Below are 22796 nucleotides of genomic sequence, written 5' to 3'. Positions count from 1 at the left end.
AACTTTGATTTAAAAGTAAAGGCCTTTCAAAATATACAGATATGAAATACTCACAGGGGTTCTTTTTAATGGATAGACAGTGCAAAGTTAAAGGAGTCCAGCTGCAAACAAGTTCAAGAAATGGCAAGAAAATATGACAAGTGCTGTAAAAGTCCAATTTGAAGGAAATACCTTATCTGCTGGTTCTATTCTAAAGCTGAGCCCAAGGCAAAAATCACACTTAAAAAACATTTTAGAAGTGTGCCATAAGGATACTATTTATCAGTAAATATAGTAACCAGATTTTCTCTCTAGCATTCATCTGCCAATTGAATAATTGGCTTGTTTTAAGGTGTACACTGTTTGGATAGTGTCTTATCACCAGGAGTGAAATATGCCAAAGACCATTGACTGCAATTCATTTCTGACCACAGGATTAGTTGTGTGGCATAAATTTCCTGAGCTGAATCTGCTATTTAAATGAGATTACTAGCACACATGCTGTGTAGTATTAAGCATCTATGACTGGCATTATGCTTCCATTTCACAAATACACTATAAAACCATAATATATTTTTAATATTGTAAACCATGACACACATACACACATGTATATGCATACATTACCTTTATCTGTGATGAACTTGATTTATATTCGTTTTGGTTAAATTAAAAATTTAGGTTGTGTGGAATTGGAGAGAGTTCAACTGGGCTTAGCATACACATTGCAGATGAAAGGCCCAAGTTCCATCTCTGCCATCTCATGGTTCTTGAACACCATCAGGAGTGATCTCTGAGCACTCCTGGATATGTTCCCACAGTCCCTAATTTTCACGTTAGGTCGCAACTGTTTTCTTGATTCCTAACTTGTAATTACACAGTTTGAAAAATCATGAAGTTTAGTTTTTTCAGGCTTTTAACTTTCAAAAAATTGTGTAAGAAAGTATCTTAGGGTTAAGAAAAACAAGCAAACACATTTTGTCCATAATATTTTAATACTTTTCCACTTTTAAATACTGGTTTTAATTTTGTGATTGTAACATGGAAGATCCAACTTTATGATTTTTTTAAAAAAACATCAGGATCATAAATCTATTATAGAATATACTCTACACACTCCCAAGGTACTTTAAAATGATTATGTTTTGAGTTTGTAGATAAACAATGACAATAATCCAAATACATTGTCTATACAACTCGGACTAAATATTGGTGAAAAGTGTTTAAATGGACAAAGAACTGAAAAGTTTAACAATAACCAGCACGAATTCACAAGAAAACCAGCTCAGCCCAACTAAATATTCTCAATAGCAACTGATACTGATGTTGTCTAGGCATACACATTAGCTGATGAAAACAAATGGAAAATCCATTTCTCCTTTTCCTTATTTTGTGTTCTTGCACATCCCTTTCATAAAAGGGAGTTGTGTCCCCTCTTCCTTGGTCTGGCTGCCCTGGTGGCAATTCCAAAGAAGAGATGCTCTGATTATCCTCCACCACAAAATAAGAAGTCCTAAGTTTCAAGTGAAATGCTGTAGTCTCTTGCTCTGTATAGCGGGCACTCAGGGATAAAAAGCCCCATCACCAATATTTTTCAAGTTTCAATCACAGTACAAAAGAGTAACTGATACATTTTTAAAATCAGTTATATAAGAGAAAAATAGTTTAAAAATAAATGCATACTTTTGTTTGGGGAGGGGACAGCTTAGAGAAGTAGGAAATATCTGTGAATGAGAAATCATGTTTATTCAGTGTGTAGGTATTAATCATAAGAAAATAATTCTAGAGGGTGTAAATATTGTCAAAAGGCCTAGTACCTCTCCTCTCCAAATATTGATCTCTTTTAAAGTCTTCATATTCCTCAACTCATTTCAAAATCTGGTTGGACAGTATTAACTCTAGTGAAATACCAGTGCAGTTACTGAAAAGTAAAATGTATATTTTTCTTTTTTTAATACAAATATTTTTAGTGTAATCATTTTATTTACAGAATATTTTGCAAAAGTATATCAACATTTAGTGCATATGCAACTAATGATAATTAGAATTAGATACCGCTTTGTAAACGTTTTAAACCTTTGTAAAATAAGTTATCCAATTAGTTATGAAAGGTTACTTGTCCTGTCTTCATACCAGAAATGGCAAAGGGGAAACAACTGTAATAGTGGGCATATGGAATTTCTGTAAGGTTCCCATCAGCGGTATGATGAAAAAACCCTTTCCTCCCCAACCCTCCCACAATCCCATCCCGAACTCCACAGCTGATTGTAAAATAAAATACACATTTGAGGTATAAACTTTTCTTATTTAAACATCACAATATAAAATGTTAACTGGTGATGTAGTAAAACTGATATGATAATTTGTCTTATTTGCCTTAGTAGCATTACCACCATATAGGCACTTTTCCACGCAGTCAAATTATGAACAGCATTTTTCTATAATAAGGCATATTCCATGCACATCATTTAGAGAAAGGTAAATTAAAAAATAGAAAAGATTTATGAAGCATGAAATCTGCGTGCATGTAAGCATAAATGTTTTATATGTATTTTCTCTCTGTACAGAATAATAAATACCACTATATTTGATGCAAGAAATCACTTCCAGGATAGTGCATATTAAATGTCATACTAATCCCATCATTAAATTATTATCTTGCATTTCTCATTAAGACACCACCACCATGTATGAAATATATATATATACAGACATGTTAAACATGATAGGACTTTCTGCTTTACAAATGGGTCTGATTTCTGTGTTTCTACAGAGGTGGGTAAGTTAGCAAAGCACCTAAAAATGCCTCTGATTTACGTAAGCACATATGTGTATTAGAACAATGAAGACTCTGAAGTGGGCAGTCATTTTTACTTCAATGAGTATCATTCTTTGCCTCAACTCCAAGCTTCAACGTTTTTCAGAGGCCTAAAACTAAAAATGGGTATTTTACATATAAGTTACAAACACGCAAACAAGGAAAGAATTTCAGTTTGAATCACATGGAATCCTTTACTACTCTGCTGAAGGTTCTTAAAAGGAGGCAAATATTTCTGTGTCTGTGTATCTTGCAACAGTTTTTTAAATGAATTTATAAATAGTAACAAACATATCTGTTACTGAATATTAGAGCCAAACCTAGCAGCCTACTTCAACAAGTAATAACATCCTCCTACAAATTTTAGGAAAACATGAGCATATTTTATCCTGACCACTTTATCAGAAAGTCATGTTCACAAGGTTTTTTATAGATGTTTCTGTTTGGACACTGGCAGAACACATTTAGGGATTACCAAATTGTGTTTGTAACAAACTGAAAAAAAAAAGGAAAAGAAAAAAAAGAAAGTATGTAACAACAGTCACAACTAAAAAATTACAATAAAAAATGTAGGTATCTGTTGGGGGGAAGGAGAAATAAAGCTCTTCATTCTTTCTCCATCAGAAACAAAGTTCTTCATGGGAGTAAGACTGTAGAAAAGGCAAAAACCACGACAGACCTCAGTTTTTGAGACACTTTACACAGCAACATGAATCATTATAGAAATCAGCAGCAATGAATTCTATGATTATACAAAGCAAAATGTCAAAAAGTTCTGGACACAAATTTGACTGTAGGCCTCAAAAAAGATCCCCATCCGGATATTTGGTGCACAGAAAGCACATGCCCCAGGTGCATTCAACTTCTGTGCTTTGCTTTTGTGCAAAAAAAAACTTGTAATAATGGAGGATCCTAGGCCAGACCATAGTAAATTAAAAATTCTGGAAAAGATTCCAAAAATTAAAGCATTAATTCCTAGTTGTGATTCAAGGTTGATTTCTCTTCTAGGAACAAGCAAATAAAAATATAGCCATATACATGTAATTGTACATGTATTTATATAGTTATATGCTGAGTAAAGTGATCTAGCAGGAGACAGCTTGTGTTAGATGTTCCTCTTCACTTTTGCAGTATTTGTTTACTTTTGCACACAAGGCCAAGGTTCGGGGCCACAGACAAGGCTGTAGATCCTATGTTCCAGCTTAGAGCACTCAATTTTGTTTTCATTTTTTCCTCCAACATGGAATGTCACACAGCCTTGCTTCTGTCACTGCATGGAGAAAGAAGGATAATTTAAAAATTCAGCAATACATTATTTCTGATGGCTCTAAGACTAACAGAATAGATTCCTTTCATCTGAATTCAGAATCTATATTAAAAAATAGTATCTTATAAAGTTTCACCTTAAAAAATACAAATCTGGAACCAGAGCGATAGTACAGTAAGTGGAGCATTTGCTTTGCACATGGCCAACCAGGGTTCAATTCCTGGCATCCGATATGGTCCTCAGAGTCTACCAGGAGTGATCCCTGAGAACCACTATATGTGGCCCCAAAATAAAAGTAAAATTATTAGCTGTACACATTTGGAGCATCACATCAGTTAGAACATAGGTAGAAAAAAACCTTCAAAGTTGAAAAAAAATGTAGAAGGGCAATATGCTACCAGTAAACAAAGAGCAAGTCACAGTGCTTTATATGCTGCCAACCCAGGTTTAATCCTGAGTCCCAATGACATATGATCCCCAGAGCACTGCTAGGAGTAAGCCCTGAGCACCAAGTGTGGCTCCAACTCTGCCCCCCTCCAAGTCATGTACATAATACCAGTTATTATGAATCAAAAAGAGGCCTGGGATGATAACTCAAGTGGTAGAGCACATGCCTAAAGGCCCCAATCCCTAGCACCTTAAAAAAAGTCTTAATTTAGGATAAAAGAAAATCACCTACCTTATCTCAACCAACATAAAACAATGTCAAAAACAAAACAAAACAAAACAAACCCTTAGATTCTGGCAACAGAACTAAGCTTACTAAGAGGGGAAAAAAAGAAGTGGGGATCAGAGGTGCAGGAGAGAAAGGATCAAGGGTGGTGGTGGAGGAGTACTGGTACTTTGGGCTTGGGGGACATGTGGTAGCAGTGCATGACTAAAGTATCATTATTACATCAATACTGACCATGTCATGTTGTTAGAAAAGTGAACCCTGAGCAGCACCAGGGTGGCCTGGACAATGTCGGGGCCCAAGTAGTACTATGCCCTTGCTGACTGGCTGAGAATTGCTAGGGAGGTCCCACGGGGACAATATATATCTTTCATACTTTTAATTATTAATACTTCTCTATTTTTTTCATACATCTCTATTTTCTTTAAAAAAAAAATGTAGGAATGACTGCAACCCCCTGTGCAAAGGTGCTCAGTGCAGCAATGTTTGGCAATAAAAATACGAAACCATGGGCTGGAGGAAGAGTATAGTGGATAGGGCATCTGTCTTGCAACAGCCAACCCGGGTTCTATTCATGACACCACGTATGTCTCCTGAGCCAGCCAGGAGGAAGTCCTCAGTGCAGAGCCAGGAACAACCCTTGAGCACTGCGCAAAAACAGAAAAGCAAAACCTCCATTAATTTATTCAATTTTTTGTTTTTCTGGGGGTACACCCGGTAATGTTCAGGGATTATTCCTGGCTCTGCATTCAGAAAGTACACCTGGCAGTGCTCGGAGAACCATAGGTGACGCAAGGGATTCAACCCCTAGCCACTATACTATAACTCCAGTCACAAATGAAACCAATTTACACATTGACATAGGACTGGTTAATAAATCCTGCAACATAAATATCATACGACAGTCAAAAGAATGAGAGGGTTTTATATGACTCATGTGTTCATATGAAATAACTGATACATTGTCAAGCAGAAAAAAGCAAGCTGAGGGGCCGGAGAGATAGCAAAGTGGGTAGGGCGTTTGCCTTGCACGTAGCTGACCTGGGTTCGATTCCCAGCATCCTATATGGTCCCCTGAGCACCGCCAGGAGTAACTCCTGAGTGCAGAGCCAGGAGTAAGCCCTGTGCATCGCCAGGCGTGACCCAAAAAGGAAAAAAAAAAGAAAAAAGCAAGCTGAAAAGCACTAAGTATATATAGAACAAGTACCTTTTTTTTAGTGCTGAGGATTATACCTCAAACAGGCAAGGCATGTGCTCTATCACTAAGCCACATGCCTTTGAATAAATACTTTATCTCAGTAGCTACACAATAACAATCTGGAAACTTAACAGTAGTTTCTGGAAAGGGAAAAATACAGGAAATTTGTACTTCTGATTCTATTTTATAAAGTTGAAATTTCTTAACGTAAGAAAGATGATACTGAAAAAACATAAGCAGAGAAAATAAGGAAAAATAAGTTTTAAAGTCTATACAAACTACAATACTTTACTGGGGAGCAATAGAAATATAAAAAGCTTGCAACAATTAAGTATTATTATAGTCATGAGTCAAGTAAAGTTTGAAAAAGAGAAGGGTAACACAGTTTTCAGTACCTGTTAATACTAGAATAAAATAGGTTTTCCTGCAGTTTTCTCTTGAACGTAAGAAGTAAAACGTTTTAGAAACTTTGGATACTCTCGCTTTGCCACTGCCCTTAACACTGAGGCTGGTGCCCATCCTCCAGGGTTCACTGACATAAAGGAAAATTAAAAGCTGTTAAGATATAATTAATACACATACACATATATGTATATACATACATACATACACATAAAAGTCTCGTTTTGCTTTAAACGAAACATTTTTATAATGAAACAGTACATCTTAAGAATCATGATCATTATTCCTTAATACTACCAGGTAGAGACAGGTAACAAAGTATTTCTAAAATTTCTAAAATGTTCCCGGTTCTCTAAATCATCAGCAAATCCTAATATTGCAATACTTCAGCTTACTTGGAAAAAATTTATAAAGTACAATCAAACAGCAATTTCCTCAGGGATAAATATCTTTTTAATAACACTAGCAGTTATGGACATGCATAAAAGTTTTAAATACTTTATTAAAAAAAAACTACAATAACTACTATGGGTATAGTAAAGTAACAGAGTGTGATGAACACAGATGTCCAGCAGTGGTCAATGTGAAACTAACTAACCAGTAACTAGAAAGCATAATTTGTACAATAATAATTCAGTAATTGAAAAAGACTGACCATAAAAAAAAAAACTTAATTTCTTTTCCTACCATTGCTCTTATTTTCCTAGTAATATACATTCTTTAAGACGTATGTCTAATACAAAATTTTACCCCAAAATTTCTAATTCAAAATTTTAACATCTACTCATCCAACTCCAGCTGCAGAAATTCTGACACTATAGTTCTGGGAAAAAAGGTGTATGGGGAATTTAGGCAAGAGTGTTTTAAAGGTTTCCTGGAAATTTTGATATGTATTTGTCCTAATTAGCAATTATTAAAGGATAAATCTAAATAGACATTTTCCAAACTGTTATTATGTAGATTGTAAGAAAATCCACATTATCATATAGTGAAAATAAATGATAACATACATACCATTAGCTACATATGTAATCTTGCATAGAATATTATCCCTGCTAATCTCCTGGTTTCCCTCTGGTGGGCTTACCAAGGTTTGACAAATCATAGCAATGTTTATTTTGGCACGGACACATCGATTGTTTAGCTACAAAAACAAAACAAAAAATCATCAGTGTAGTAGAGAAATTCAGTGTCTTTGTAATCTCTACCAGTCTAATACTTCAAGGTGCTAAGCCAAATTGTAATTCATCAAAATCTCAAAAATAAACAAAAATTTAAAGAACCAGTAAATAACACATAATAATGACAGGACATCAGGAATATTTTCCCTTCTTTTATGAAAAAAATAAAACTAAATCAAAGTCAAGGGGCTGGAGTGATAACACAGTGGGTAGGGCGTTTGCCTTGCATGCAGCCGACACAGGTTCAAATCCCAGCATCCCATATGGTCCCCAGAGCACCGCCAGGAGTAATTCCTGAGTACAGAGCCAGGAATGGCCCCTGTGCATCACTGGGTGTGACCCAAAAACCAAAAATAAAATAAAGCAATAAAATAAAGTCAAAAGCACAGACTTTGTGCCAGCAGCTGAATCCGGCTTAAGAAGGAACTGTGAGAAGAGACCTACATCTACTACTTGGTTCATCTCTGTCTCACCTCACCTCAGGAAGAGAGGAAAATAGCCCTCCTGGGATGGTCACATCTATAAACTACTGCCCTCATGTAACATGGATTAAACTGTTGCAAGATGTCACTCATTATAAAATCTAAGAAGCGTTTTATCAAGTATCTGGGTGTAATAAATACTTATCACTTCTGTACTTTGTTGTATATTCAGAGATATGTATTACAATAATTCATATTTATACAGCATACTTACGGGAGCACTATCATGATCCACGGAAAAATTACATACTATCCAAGTTTCAGGGTCATTTTCAGTCAAGGCTGGTATCTTTCGGATGGCAGAAAGATATAATACATCCCTCTGAGAAGCAGGCCAGACTCTCTGTAAAGAAGTAAAAACCTTTTGAAAATCCGAGCTATTTTTCATTCATATGTAATATGGAACTACTAGTGAAACATATAAAACAAAGAAAAGGTGAAGCTAAAATATGTAAATTCTAAATGAAAAGCGTCTGAGAATATCCACCAAAGGATTATGAAAAGTGGACTGTTGGCTTTGCAGTAGAAAAGGAGTAAATCTGAAGAGGAGTAACATTCTGTATTTTTTTAAAAAACGTGGTAATATAGAACTTGCCACTTTAACTATTTAAAGCATGTTTGAATAATTTGGTTAGCATAAAGAAGATGCACACTTTTAATAACTATTCATTTGTTTTAAAAAATAAACCTAATAAAATCTATATCATCTTCCCCTTCAAAATTAACCTCTAATTACAAATACTCTCAGCAGACTGCTTCCAGGATCAGTTTATCTTCATAAAGTTCTTTCCAATTTAAAATTTTATTTTTGGATTATTTATCTTCATTCCAAGTTACAGGGCAACTAATTGACATTTTAACATGTACTAAATTTGAGGTTTGACAGAAATACCCAAAATCTGTGTACTGGAATTGAATCATGGTTACAGGTTGGGTTTTTTTTTTTTTTAAATGTGTATGCTGCTGGGATTGAACCTAAGGCGTCACACATGCAAAGTAAGAACTCCACCACAGAAATCCCCGGTCCATGTTAGAGATTTCTTGAGCAGCTACTATTTAAAATGAAGCTCATCATTATTAGAAATAAGATGCCTTCAAATAACAAGGCTGAGCTCAAGACATAAGAGCAAACCTCAATATTTTCAAATATACTGCTCAATTAAAAAATAATTTGAAAAAGAGAAAAATAAAGTGCCCACTGGTTAGGAAAAAAGGAAGTACCTACTGAATCATTATGTTTCTTCAATAACATACAATATTGCTCTTGGTGGATCTCTCCAGAAATTTATTTCCTTTTATTATTCTTTACACAATACATTATTTGGCAGTTTTCAGAAGAGCAGAATAAGGTAAGAGAAATATTAATTCTATAATTTAAATATCTAGAAAAGCAGACAAAGAAAGAAAGTAAAAAAAGAACCAATTTAAATGACCATGTTTCTGTGTACTCTGCTATGAACTTTTCAACAGTCATGCTCAACTTTCCCTTGCTTTCAGATAATGCAGTTAGATCATTTTTATATCTATTAACCACAGGTCAATAATGTATTTTTCCATATCCCTTATCATTATTACCAGAGGAAACTGATTTGCTTTCACATATGGTAACTGTAATTTATCTCCTGCAGAAGCTAGAGATGCCAGAAAAGCATGATTTAATATTTTCTTTTCTAGACTGAAGAGCACATAACTAACTAGAAAACCAGATTTTTTCTTTTAGTATTTCTCAGGTTCTTTCCTACATCCATTCTGTTTTAAATGAGTTGTTCTGCCTTTCAAATACATGGCTATTCATGTATTATTAATACAGGTTACTTGGATCTTTGTGGCATTCGGTCTCCTACCAAATTTTATTTTAGAGAATTTGTATGGCTTAAGTTTGAACTACACTGGAATTCTACTGAGGTGAAGAGGTCTTTACCTTGTGTGTTTGATAAACGATGATTGCGTTATCAGCTAATGTTTCCACCACATGAAAGTTCTCTATTGTTGCTGAAATAAAGAAAAATTATTAGCAAAATAGTAGCAATTATTACAATTATTAATATAGTAAGAAGACATATTATCTTTACTTAGAATGTGACTGAAACTGAATAAAATGTTCTATTTCTAAGGTCAGGTGACTAAAATATTCACTGTATTACTGTCATCCAGTTTTTCATCCATTTGCTCAAGCTGGCGCCAAAAACGTCTCCATTCATCCCAGCCCTGAGATTTTTAGCAGCTTGTCCTCACTCGTCCTTCCCAATGGTGCCGTATTCGAGGCTCTTTCAGGGTTAGGGGAATGAGACCTGTTATTGTTATTGTTTTTGGCAAACCGAATACGCCACAGGGAGCTTGCCAGGCTCTACCATGCAGGTGGGATACTCTTGGTAGCTTGACTAAAATATTATTTAAAAAGAAAGACTACTGAAGTATCTATTACTGCACTTGATACTGGGCTGGAAAAGAGTCTAGTACAGAGGTTAAGGTCTTGCATGTATCCAAGCCTGCTTCAACCAGCTCAACATGTCCCACAAATACTACATAGCCTCCCAGCACAGCAAGCATGACCACTCTGCTCCTTATTCCCACAAAAATAAAAACACAATGCTCAGAAGTACATGCATTAATGAAATTTAATGTCTAAGGGGAAAAACAAATATACATTCTCCACACCTGAAGAAAAACTATACAAATCACAGCAGGATTCAGGGTAGATGACGTCTCAATTTTATTTTATTACCTATCTTGCAGGATTATTAAGGTACTGGATCAAAGACTATCAGAGAAAAAGCACTCTGTATAGTAAAAATTTTATTTATATGTAAGGTACTATTAGTCCTACATGATTCTCCAGATATTTTTTATACTGACTTTGTAAACTATAGGTCAGAGGCAAAAAAAACCAGGCTAGATTTAATATTATGTTGAAAATAATAATTATATAGATACATCAGTAATGGTTACTTACTTTCCCAGTCATTGCGAACATCAACATTCCAGAAGTAATTGCAGACTTCATGTCCTGTAACACCTTTAACTGCATGGGTAGCTTTCAAAGGATCCAGAACAATCCCATTTTCTTCTACTTCTCTTCTATAGACCTAAGGAGAATTGATTTTAAAATGTGTCTATAAAAAATAAAAGTCAAACAGCCAAAAATACAAACTTAAAAGCATGTTTTAAAATTTAGCTGCCCTGCCCCTGAGTCCCACCTGGAGTGATGCCTAATTGCAGAGTTAGGAGTAAGCCCAAAGACCAAAATGAAAGAAAAAAAATAAAACCCAAACCAAAAACAATACTGATCCCCTAAAGATAATAAAATTTAGTGCCTTTTAGAATTTATAAATTATCTACTATTAAATAATTATTCTGCTAAATGAAAATTTAGTGTCAAATTAATACAACATAAAAAAACTCAAAACTACAAATTTGAAGTAAATTTCAATCATGAAAAATATGCATGAAATGACAAATTACTATGAGTTGATAAAATAAAAACAGATTCAGGGCCAAAGAGATAGTAAAGTGGGCAGGAAGATTGCCTTACATGCGGTTGACCCAGGTTTGATGCCTGCGTGCAGAGCCAGGACTAAATCTTGGGCACTGCCAGGTGTGACCAACTATCCTCCCCAGACCCCCCAAAACCCCAAAACTAAACCCAGAAAACAAAACCACCACAACACTCCACCCCTGTCGAAAGAGATTGAAAGAGAAAACAACAGCTAATTATGACTTACTCATATCATATCTGAACTTCTGAATTTTACTTTTCCCATGGCACAGGCAACATGATGGTTTTGATCCAGGGAAGCAAAAGTGCTTTTATCTCTCAGTATCTAGTGCATCTATCATTATATGATTTTACATAATAGTTTTTCTAAAAGAAATTTAAAATGCTAGTCCTATTTATATCAATCTGTAATGGTAAAACTGTTAACGGAGATTAATGAAACATAACTAGAAATCACCTTCATTTCTCCTTCTTCTACAACCAGCTGCCAATTGGCATCTCCACCTACATCCTGTAATGAATAAGTCATATGGTTCTGCACCATCTCTTCAACCTTGAAAAGAAAAATAAAGATGTCAGAAATTACATCTCCTTATCAGCTACATCAGTATTTAAAACAGTGATATTCAGTGCACTGCAGGTGAGATGATGTTCTTAGAAAGCTGAGCAACCAAATGCACAAAGGTTAGTGGGATTTTATATAAAAGTTGAGAATTTAGTACACATTCCAGATATCATTCCCAGGTTAATGCCCGGAGAAGAAATGTAAGAAAAGAAGATGTTTTATTCAAATAATGTATTAGCCTAATGTTCATTAAATAATCCAAATAATGTTTTTTAGGGAAAACAAAAAGCATTTTTTTTTCCTTTGCCCTAAAATGCTTCCTTAGAGATAATGTTCTCCTTTATTTTCCTTTCCTTTATTTTATTTTCTGCTACCCTGGCAGTGCTCAGGGCTTATACCTGGCTCAGTGCTCTGGGATCACTCCTGCTGGGCTCAGGGGACCATAAAAGGTACTAGAAATTGAACCCGGGTCGGTCACATGCAAGGCAAGTGCTCTACCTGCTATACTTCTGGTCCTGAAACTGTTCTTAAATTATAAAATCATGATACATTAAGAATAAAAGGGGCACAAAGGCACCATTATTCATGTCTACAAAAAGATATATTAGGAAGCATTATTGTCACAATTTATTTGATTCCAATTTCATTGTTCTAAATTCTTTTAGGAACATTGCTAATACTCACACGGGTCAACATATACAAATAATCGTATTTTGTCTTTCCAAAATTCTAACAATTTCTTTAATTAAACACCCATTATCTTTAGTAAGAACCTTTAATCTTACTGATAAAATTTCATGAGCATTCTTCTAGTTTGAAGTTTTTCGACAGAGCTAACTCCTTCACCATTTAAATATATAAATACCTTTCCTGTTTTACTTTCTAAATTTTTATAACTTTGTTCTATGTAGTAAATATATTAGAGAAATAAGCAAAAAGTTAAAAATATGTACTCTGAAACATTTAATCTAAAATTTAATTACTTATACCTAAAGTCTATTATTATTATTACTATTATTATATTTTTGGGCAACACTTGGCAGTGTTCAGGGCTTACTCCTAGTTCTGCACTCAGGGATCACTACTGTAGGAGCTTGGGGGACTGTAATGGGTGTACAGTCAGGGATAGAACCCCAGTCAGCACATGCCAAGGCAAACACCCTACCTGCTGTATTATCACTCTGGTCCCCTAAAGTCTGTTGTATTTAATATGGCCACAGGACAAGAACCAGGCACACACTATATATTAATGGCTATGGAACAACAACAACAACAAAAAAAACAACCCTTTATTCACCCTGGGAATATAGTATTTTGACATAAAATGCTGCTTGAACATATATTCTGTTCCTCAAACTTAGATTTTTCAATACTCAAAGCAGGTATGACTTTATGTATCTTAATTGGTAAAAACTACCAAGAAGCGGTTTGATAAGAGTTTATGTTGAGATTCTGAAGTCCATTTGTGAAGGGAGGGCTCCTAAGTGGTGCTCCCAATTCACCGCCATCCAGGTTGACAATTCAGTGCAAGAGCCTGAGGATGTGGTGCTGTTCAGGTTCTGTGCTGCTGAGGATTGCCCAGGCAACCCTAAGAGTTCTGGGCTGCACCCAGCAATTCTTGGGGCACTATGTCATGCCAGGGATGGAATGTTTGTCACATGCAAGGCATATGCCTTAACCCCTGTTCTATCTCTCTGGCCCTCGCAATCCATTTTTGTACTAATTAAGCATCAATATATTTAACTTCTTTATTCATAATCCTCAAAACAATGTGAATGGTACTGGGTTACAGAGAAATTAAAAACTGTGGCTAATGGCACATACAAAATTTTATAAAGAATGAGAAAATATTTTAGGGGTGGCTTGGAAAAACCTGCATAACTCCTCCATCCCCTCCTCCCCACCCCCACTTTTTGGTGGTACAAAGGAGATCTCCTACAAAGGAAATTCAAGATCTGTGAATGTAAGACAAGTGAAAGATCTCGTGAATGTAAGACAAATGCTCTACCACGTATCTGTATATACCAGACCCTTTTTTATTCTTCAATGCACAGTAAATTTATTTAACATTCTTTCTAGATAGACTGAAAAAAGTTGTACACCTGTAGAGTTACTGCTATAGCCATAAGAAAAATTTTAATCTTTTGTTCTTATTCACTTCCTTTCTTTAAAAGCACTCATAAAGGTCCAATTAAGTAATGAAAAGGAACCTCAAAACAATGGGTCCAGTGGCTCAAAGTGCCTGCCTGGCATGCAGAAAGTGGTATGTTCAAATCCTAATATCACCCACATGCATAAAGGCAATCCTGCCAGCCCCAGTGTCTGATTCCTGGTAAGGGGGGGGAAACGGGAGAAAAAAGGAAATAAAAGATGTGGTCCTAAAAATTTAAGAAACAAAGTACTCAATTATTATAGTAATACCCATCTCTGCAAAACCCTTCATCATGAAATCTTTCTTACTGTTTCTTCCTTAGGAAACAATAGTGAAGTAAAGAAGAGATAACACAGGGGTAAGAATACAGAGGTAAGGCACTTGCCTTGCATGTGGTGACTCCAGTTAGAATCTTTGGCACATTTAGACCCTGAGCAATGCTGGGTATGTCCAAAAACAGAAGTGATACAGGTAAAACATTTCAGTTTTATGTTCAGTACCAAAAAATATTAAGTAATTGATATTACTATAAGAGTAATGACAAACAGCATCTAAACTAGAGACCTCCTCCCTTTATTTTCAAATAAGAACAGACAGGGAGGGACTATTTGGATGAATATGACAATGTTACTGTAATACTTATTTTCAAATCAATTTTTAAAAAAGCTGCATTAAAATCATTGGAGCAGGCTTTATTTGCTTTAATAGTATCTCAAGTTTTAATGTTTTCAATTTTTTGGTTTGGGGAAATCATACCTGGTAGTGTGTGTGTGTGTGTGTGTGTGTGTGTGTGTGTGTGTGTGTGTGCGGGGGGGGGGGGGCTACTCTCAGCTTAAATCTTGTGTATGTGTGGGTTCCAATACTCAGGACCATGTGGTATATAGGGTTGAATATGGGTCTCCTAATGCAAAGCCCGTTGCCCAGCCCATTGAGCTATCTTTACAGTTTGTGTTTCAAATTTTGATTAGACTAAGTTTAATGTCAAGAACTGTGTCCTTGGTGTTTTTTGACCTAGAGATGAAAATGAGCTAACATAGATAACATTTCCACATTTGTTCATGAAACATTTCATGTAGAGCTATTAATTTCTTAGTAGATGCATTATTTTTCATTAAAATTATTTTCAGAGCATCTAAATTCTATGTTTAATTATTCTTTCCAATCCAGGACTATGAACTCATTCCACCAAGAACAGAACAGTCATTTTTTAAAATTAATAATTAACTGCAAGAGCCTAAGTACACACACACACACAGCTTTAGATTTAATTAGCAAGGATAATAAAGTACTTGAAGACCTCAATGTTACGTTCTTCATTTTCACATCTTTTGGCATATAAAAAGTAGAATAATCAAAGCTATGAGAATCTGTCCGACCAATCAAGAGAGCATGAGCATATATTGAAAAGATAAAATAAAAAACCTTTCTCCAACTTACATACAAAAAGAAGTTATGACTTGGCTAAGTCTTGCACAAACCTAAACGGCTGTATTGTGGTTGATATAATCATTTATACTTGAAGGCTTTTAATTGTTCTAAAGCTTGGGCTCAGGTTTGGGTCATGGAGCTCTAATTCTTGCCCACCCATCACTGGCTAACATTCCTGTTTTTGCTCTCATTATATTTTCACAGGTGAGTAGAATGTGAATTTCCTCTGTTTTAAAAGAAAATGGTGATAATACTGATAACTTTTAGTCTATAACTTTATTATTTTAATGCAAAATGGAGCTTAGCAAAATAAACCAAAGTCTCAAGTGCTGTTTTGTTGCTGATTTACTGTGATTATAGCATGCATAAATGGTTAAGCAAAAAATGAGAGGTATCAGTAAGTCTGTTTATAGGTGATAGATATCTGAGGAAAAACAGAAATTTCTCAAAAATGCTGAAGGGAAATGTCACAAAAGCTAAAAAAAAATTTTTGAATTAAATCTTCATTACATGAGTTAAAAATTATAATGTAATTTTTGTTTATAAATTATGGTTGAAAAACCTTTAGCTAGAATGATAGTGGAAAAAGATGATTTTCATTAACTCAAAAACATTATTATAATGCTAATGCAAACATAATGAGTACTTAATACAAATAAGTTAACTATATTATGTTTTCTTGAACTTTTTCTACTAGTGACTTTTTCACTAGAAAAATTTTTATGCAACTTCAGGTATATAAAATAGGCATACTGGGGGTATGGTGCCGCCAGCAAGTCATTCTGTACCTGTGAGTTTTTAATTTTTTTGTTACATTTCGTGCCAGTGCATCAGCAGCCTGATGGCACCACCAGGCTTTCAGATACCCCCAAATTGCTGCTGTGCCTTTGGCCAGACCCCAAAAACTTGGGGCAAAGTTTACCAAGAAAGCAAATGGCCAAAAGTTAGGTATGTGGGAGACACACCCACAAACCACCTCTGGCTCAGCTATATAATTGGAGACATGGCCTCTCTGGTTCCTGATTGAACTGCTTAACAGCCATGATCCCAGAGGCTCAGAAATGAATCTCAGAACCCAAAAGCTTTTGGCAGAAATGCGTCCTGTTCCTGCAGTAGGTTACTGGGGCTGGGCCACTCCAGGTGGGAATAGGTTTTCGTGCCTTGACCTGTTCCCCTTGGCGGCCTGGTGACCGTCATCCTCCAGAGGTCACTGGACAGTCAGGTTTGGGCCTGCAGTGACGAGACACGTGGGGCCTCACTAGATGGGGATGGAACCAGCCCTTTCCTCTCCATCCCAGCAAGACCTCGAGTCGCTGCCTACAAACGGCCTCTCTGGCTCCTGATCAAGCTGATTAATGGCCATGATCCCAGAGACTCAGAAACAAATCTCAAAACCCAACGGCTTTTGGCAGAAATGCATCTGGACCGCATACACAGCCATGGCTCCAGAGGCAAAAGGACTTAATCCAGAGTCTGGCAGCTTCCGGCAGAAAAGTGAATGGACCATGCGTTAAACTACTTCACCATGCCTCCCCGGGAGGGAAAGTGTGTTGCTCTCTTCTGCCCCCCCCCCCCCCCCCCCCCCCCAGCAAGGTGGCTGCCTCCTCAGAGCTTATTGGAAAGCCAGGTATGAGCCAGTAGTGACGGGGCAACTGCAACTGCAGTCTCATGGGAATGGGGATGGTACCGGCTCATCCTTCATGCCCTACCGAGGTCACGAATTGCCCCCCACAAACGGCTCTCTGGCACAGCCATGGCTCCAGAGGCAAAAGGTCTTAATCCAGAGCCCGGCAGCTTGTGGCAGAAAAGTGAATGGACCATGTGTTCAACTACGGCACCATGCCTCCCCGGGAGGGAAAGGGTGTTGCTCCCTTCGCCTTTCTCCCCCCCCAGCAGCAAGGTGGCCGCCTCCTCAGAGCTTATTGGAAAGCCAGGTATGAGCGGGCGGTAAAGAGGCAACTGCAGTCTCATGGGAAGGGTGGCACTACTGGCTCGTCCTTCACGCCCTACCAAGGTCCTGAGTTACCCCCCACAAGAAGCTCTCCGCGGCTCTTCAGCACAGCCATAATACCAGACGCATAGAAACCAATCTTGTAATGATCTGGCTCTTTGCAGAAATCCAAAATTGCATGGCTGCAATAGCGGCCACACAACATTATATGATTCTCGTAACCAGCTATAGAAAACAAAGTATTTCACAATGCCTTTTCAGCAATTCTGATTGTTGGGGGGGAAATTCTAAATAATAATGGTGCATCTTTTGTCGAAATGATGAATGTAATCAATGTAGAGATGAGTTAAGTAGAAATCATCTGCCTCACAGGCATTGGGTGGGGTGGGAAGGGGGGGGATATATATTGGGGGTTTTGGTAGTGAAAAGTGAGTACTGGTGAAGGGAAAGGTGTTTGATCATTGTATGACCGAGACTTAAACCTGAAAGCTTAGTAACTTTACCCACAGTGATTCAATAAATAAATATAAGACAAAAAATAAAATAAAATAGGCATACAAATCAAACATTCACAGATCACATATTTTAAATTTATTTTAAAACAAATATTTTGTGGTCCCCACATTCAGTTATGTGATTCCATTTGAGGTCAACATCCAAGAAGCTAGCAGCTAAATCAGAGTCCTAATTAGACTGGAGAAGTGAAGCACAGAAAAGTCAGAAAATTATTTCAAGGTCACAGGGCTAACTGGAGGTTTAAACTTGGTAACTCTGACTAACATATGTTTTTAACATAACTATCCAATCTAATAAAATGTTGTTAGGATACAGATGTATCCTTGTAAGTCTGAATGACTCAGAGTGATTAAAAAGAATGATTAAAAATTAATGTTGATGCTAAAGATTCCTCAAAAAAACCCCCAGAAAACCAAAAAGAAAAAAAACCAAGATTCTTCCAATGACAATTTAATCTTTATTATGAGGGCAGAAACTGCAAGCACACAGCTTCCTTTCTTAAATTCCTTAAACCCTATCTAATGCTAAATAATCTACAATTCATATAAATCAGAAGTATTAATTTATTATTTCCAAGGCTTATCTGCACAAAGAGAATATTCGAAGCATCTTGAAACTGAAAAGAAACTAATGTAATCAAAAATATTATTTCCCAGCTGAACAGAATCTGGTTTTAAATTTAAGTGAGATTTCTGAAAACTACTTTGGAGAATGTTATAATACATGCTATAGATTAAGCTATAGACAGTATTCACCAAAGTTGCTGAATACTGTCAGGAAATAAAAATATAATGATCTTTATAAAACAGGTACCTGGGGCTGGAGAGATAGTATAGCAGGTAAAGCACTTGTCTTGCAGTAGCAGACTCAGGTTTGATACCCAGGAAGGCACACTGTCCCTTGAACACTGCCAGAAGTAATCCCTGAGCGCAGAGCTAAAAGTAAGCCCTGAACACCATTGGGTTTGGCCCCAAAACATAACAAAAAAATTAAAAACTTGGGGCACATTAAAAATTGAGGGAAAAAAAGGTACCTTCTATAGTTTCAATTCAATTTTAAATCATGTATAAGTAACTCCTAGACGGCAATATTCTAAGCTACTCACAGCAGTGGATACAAAAAGGCACATGCAAGTCTAAAAGAAAATAGTAAAACAAAAAGGCCTTTTTAATGTTTGTTATTACTATTTAAAAATCAAAACTCAAACAAATGACCTAACCAAAGATTTCAGGCAACAGGAAAGCAGACTGTAATAGATCAGAGAAAGACACGAGTCCACTCTATACATTCATACAGTACCTGGGAGCTGAATCTGTGAACATCGTCAGAGGCACTGACTAGATCAATGGAAGACATGGAGGAAGAGCGACTATAGGGCTACCAGAGACAGACAAAGAAAAAACCAAGTAATCAGAACAAAGGCACAACAGAGCATTCAGTACCAACTTCCAAACACAAGATAGAGAACAAAGAACTATATGGAACAAGCTCAGCACCAAGTACTGACTTCAAGCACCTATTATGTATAAGTTATGATATAAGATCTTTCTATTTTTGCAGTGTTTCCAATACAACAAAATTCCACCTAAACCCAAAAGAGAAATATTTAATATAGCTGACTAACCTCTAGTTAACTATTTTGAACTAGCCACTTCCTATCCAGTTTCATCTTCACCCCCTTTCCCTTTAAATAAAAAATATTTAGAAGCTTAGTTTTGGAAATGTATATGAAACAAAACATTAATTAGAAAAATCTCATTTTTAAATTCAAGAAAAGGAAGAAAAACCTGTATAACAAGACAGTTCCATCAGCAGTGAAAAATAATAATAACATACATTTTTAGCAAACTCTTAATATTAACTTACCTTTTGGACAAATCTATGAGTCCCCACAGCAGAAAAGGTATCTCCAGACGGCATAGATGTTGGCCAATGTAACCTGACCTTTTCACTCTGCGTCTAAGAAAGCATGTTAAAATAGAAAGGTTTTAAAATATAGTTTGAGACTTAAGAATGGGTAATATACAGGTAACTAACAACATTTTACTGCTGAACTCTATAGTACTTACAGATACAAACTTTGCCAAATTTTGATATTTCACGTATTATTTCTGCACAGTAATTACCATAAATTACATGTATTTTTTAAAAAAATTATTATTATTTTTTTCACATCCAATGGTGCCCAGGATTGATCACTTCTGGCAGTTCTCTGGTACTGGGGAATGAAGCCCAGGTCTGTTTCAAGGAAGGCATGTGCATGATGCACTGTGCTCTTCAGCTTCATAAATGATAAATTAGTTCTCTGATTTTGGTTCAAATTAGTCTCTAAACCTTCACAGCATCATTTACTAGGAATCAATCTTAATACTACTGCAAAAGCCATTTTGCAAAAGTCTCATAATTCAAACTCTGGCCAGTTATTCTTGTCATACCATCTCATCAGGGTGGGTCACAGGCTTATGTATCATTTGAATGCTATTGTTTATTTGAATTATGTTTCAAAGAACATATCATATGCATTTATCTCTTTTCTTTGATAATATCCTGCCTTTGTTCTATTGTCTCACTTCTAACTACCACTTAATTTCTTTTTCTCCTCTTTAGCTAATCTCATCACTTCTCTACTAAATATCGCTAGTTTATCAGAAACTGCACTTTTGTATGTGTGCTCTTCTCCTAATTATATATACAAATATAATGACCACTTAAGCCTATCTGAACACAACCACTCATCTCATTTTTGCTATCTAAATTTACTGCATATCTCTTTATGGCACATTATTTTTCTGTATCTCGGCAAATAATGTACACTCAAAATTGTGTCACTGAAGAGTGATATATAGTGGTTGTATTCTGGAGAGCCCTGTGCGATATATGCTGCATAAAATGTGGGTAATGATCTAAACTGTATAAACTGATTTCTTATATTATTGAAGCTTACTATTTTATAGTATTATTATGTTTATAATAATAATTGTCATATCAATAAGAAAAATCCTGATATTTTCAATATTTGTGATTCATTTGTAGTTTCTATCATAATGTCAAGACTGAAACTAAATGAGTTAATAGTCCTCTATGAATACATAAGTCTTTTTGCTAGTTTGTAGAAGTATTCAAAGATCTTCTTAAACTTAAAATAAACATACTGACATTTAATACATGTTAGAACCTGAGATAATTTGAATGACCTTATTTAACTTCTTGTTTCAAAGATTAGAAAGCCAAGACCTAGAGAAGGTAAGTGCTGAATTTATTGCAACAAAGTTAATAAGTAGCAAAACTCAAATTGACGTTTTACTTCACAGTTTACTACTCTTGTCAAAATAACACATTCTGAAAAAACACAACACAGAGAAAAAGACAAACCGAGTGGTCTTTATAAATGCAGGTTATGTTTTAAGCACCTACAAGTGGAGCTCATTGAGAAATTGATAGTTCCACTTCCACTGGATTTGTGTTCCAGCTTCAGGATTTGTGTTACAAATAAAAAAGAATGCAATATGCTTTATCAATTAATGTGACAAGAATTTTTATCACTGATTTGGAAGAAATAGTGAAAAATAAATATGAAAAGCAAACAATGATTGATGAAGGTGATTTTCCTTGGTCAGATACATCAAATGAGTATAATATCTAAGCCAGCTTAGTAATGGCAGGGAATAAAAATGTCAACTTTTATATGCAAGTTAACTTGTAAAATAAATGGCACACATATAATTTATTTGCAACACGCTTAAGGTCCTAGGAAGAGTAAAATACTCGACCTTATATACCATCTAGTGGTAATATGTGGTAATTGCAGTACTGTAGAATTAAAGGATTAAATTTTGAAATTAGAGTTAAGGGATACAAACAAATGAAAGTGAGGAAGCAATTTGAATGTAAAGGCAATGAAAGTAGAAAAAAATGAAACTAGAATGTCAGTAAACATGGAAGGAAAATAATTTCTTGTTCAATTTCCTTTTGATTCTAATGATAGTAGTGAGAAATTCAACGAGTATTTTAATCAAATCGTATGTTGATATTAACAATGATAAAAATTACATACTTCAATGAGAGAGGGAAGAATATTTACATCTAAATTCACATTTGTTATGCATAGGTCCCTTCCTTAAATAATCATTCACTTTCCCTCCCGTTACTTGAAAACTGATATATGAAAGGACATAAAATTCCTTCATATTTGTGACTCATAAAGACAGTTTATTTTGTAGGCTTTAGGTTTATGATTTTAATTCTATTTAAGTAAAGTAACACATTAATGTCTATAATTGTTCAAGTGAGTGTTGACTTAAAATTTTATTTAGATAGTTATTTGGAGCGGGGGGGAGGGGGCATACCAATGATGCATGAGGGACTACGCAATGGCTGGAAATCAAACTCAGGGCTTCCACATACAAAGTATGTATTCAGCCCTTTGAGACCGGAACTCCAGGATTAGAAATTTTAACAATAGATATACCTGTTCTTCTATTTTATCTTGTCTGTCGAGAGCAGCTTCAACAGCATCAAAAAACTCTTCTTCATTAATCAGGCTGTTGGGCCCTTCCTATTCAAACACACATGGTTGTGGGGGAGGAAGCAAAATCGATTTAAGAAAAAAGAAAATACAGATACCTCAGCATTAATCTTAGGGCAAAGTTGAAAAGTGACCATGTAAACATTTGTGAAATTTACCGATA

At 35.6% G+C, this 22796-nt stretch overlaps 1 protein-coding gene across 2 annotated transcripts in view; it reads right to left on the bottom strand.

Moving 5' to 3' along the window:
• Window positions 1-959: 959 nt before the first annotated feature.
• CERT1 (ceramide transporter 1) overlaps window positions 960-22796 on the bottom strand; it is a 99741-nt gene continuing 77904 nt past the window's right edge. The window contains exons 9-18 of one of the 2 annotated variants that reach the window (XM_056112650.1): window positions 22577-22663; window positions 19975-20067; window positions 19408-19485; window positions 11954-12049; window positions 10954-11086; window positions 9922-9992; window positions 8215-8343; window positions 7352-7481; window positions 6331-6467; window positions 960-4067 (exon numbers count right to left, since the gene is read on the bottom strand). In XM_056112650.1, the coding sequence (XP_055968625.1) occupies window positions 6340-6467; window positions 7352-7481; window positions 8215-8343; window positions 9922-9992; window positions 10954-11086; window positions 11954-12049; window positions 19408-19485; window positions 19975-20067; window positions 22577-22663 (945 nt within the window). In that variant the 3' untranslated portion in view covers window positions 960-4067; window positions 6331-6339. The remainder of the gene's footprint in view (window positions 4068-6330; window positions 6468-7351; window positions 7482-8214; window positions 8344-9921; window positions 9993-10953; window positions 11087-11953; window positions 12050-19407; window positions 19486-19974; window positions 20068-22576; window positions 22664-22796) is intronic. The other variant, XM_056112649.1, reaches the window with a different exon arrangement.

Source organism: Sorex fumeus, unplaced genomic scaffold (genome assembly GCF_029834395.1).
Source record: "Sorex fumeus unplaced genomic scaffold, SorFum_2.1 ptg000018l, whole genome shotgun sequence".
Taxonomy (NCBI): Eukaryota; Metazoa; Chordata; class Mammalia; order Eulipotyphla; family Soricidae; genus Sorex; species Sorex fumeus.
The sequence above is the reverse complement of the archived record's forward strand: the minus strand, read 5'-3'. Positions and strand labels throughout refer to the sequence as shown.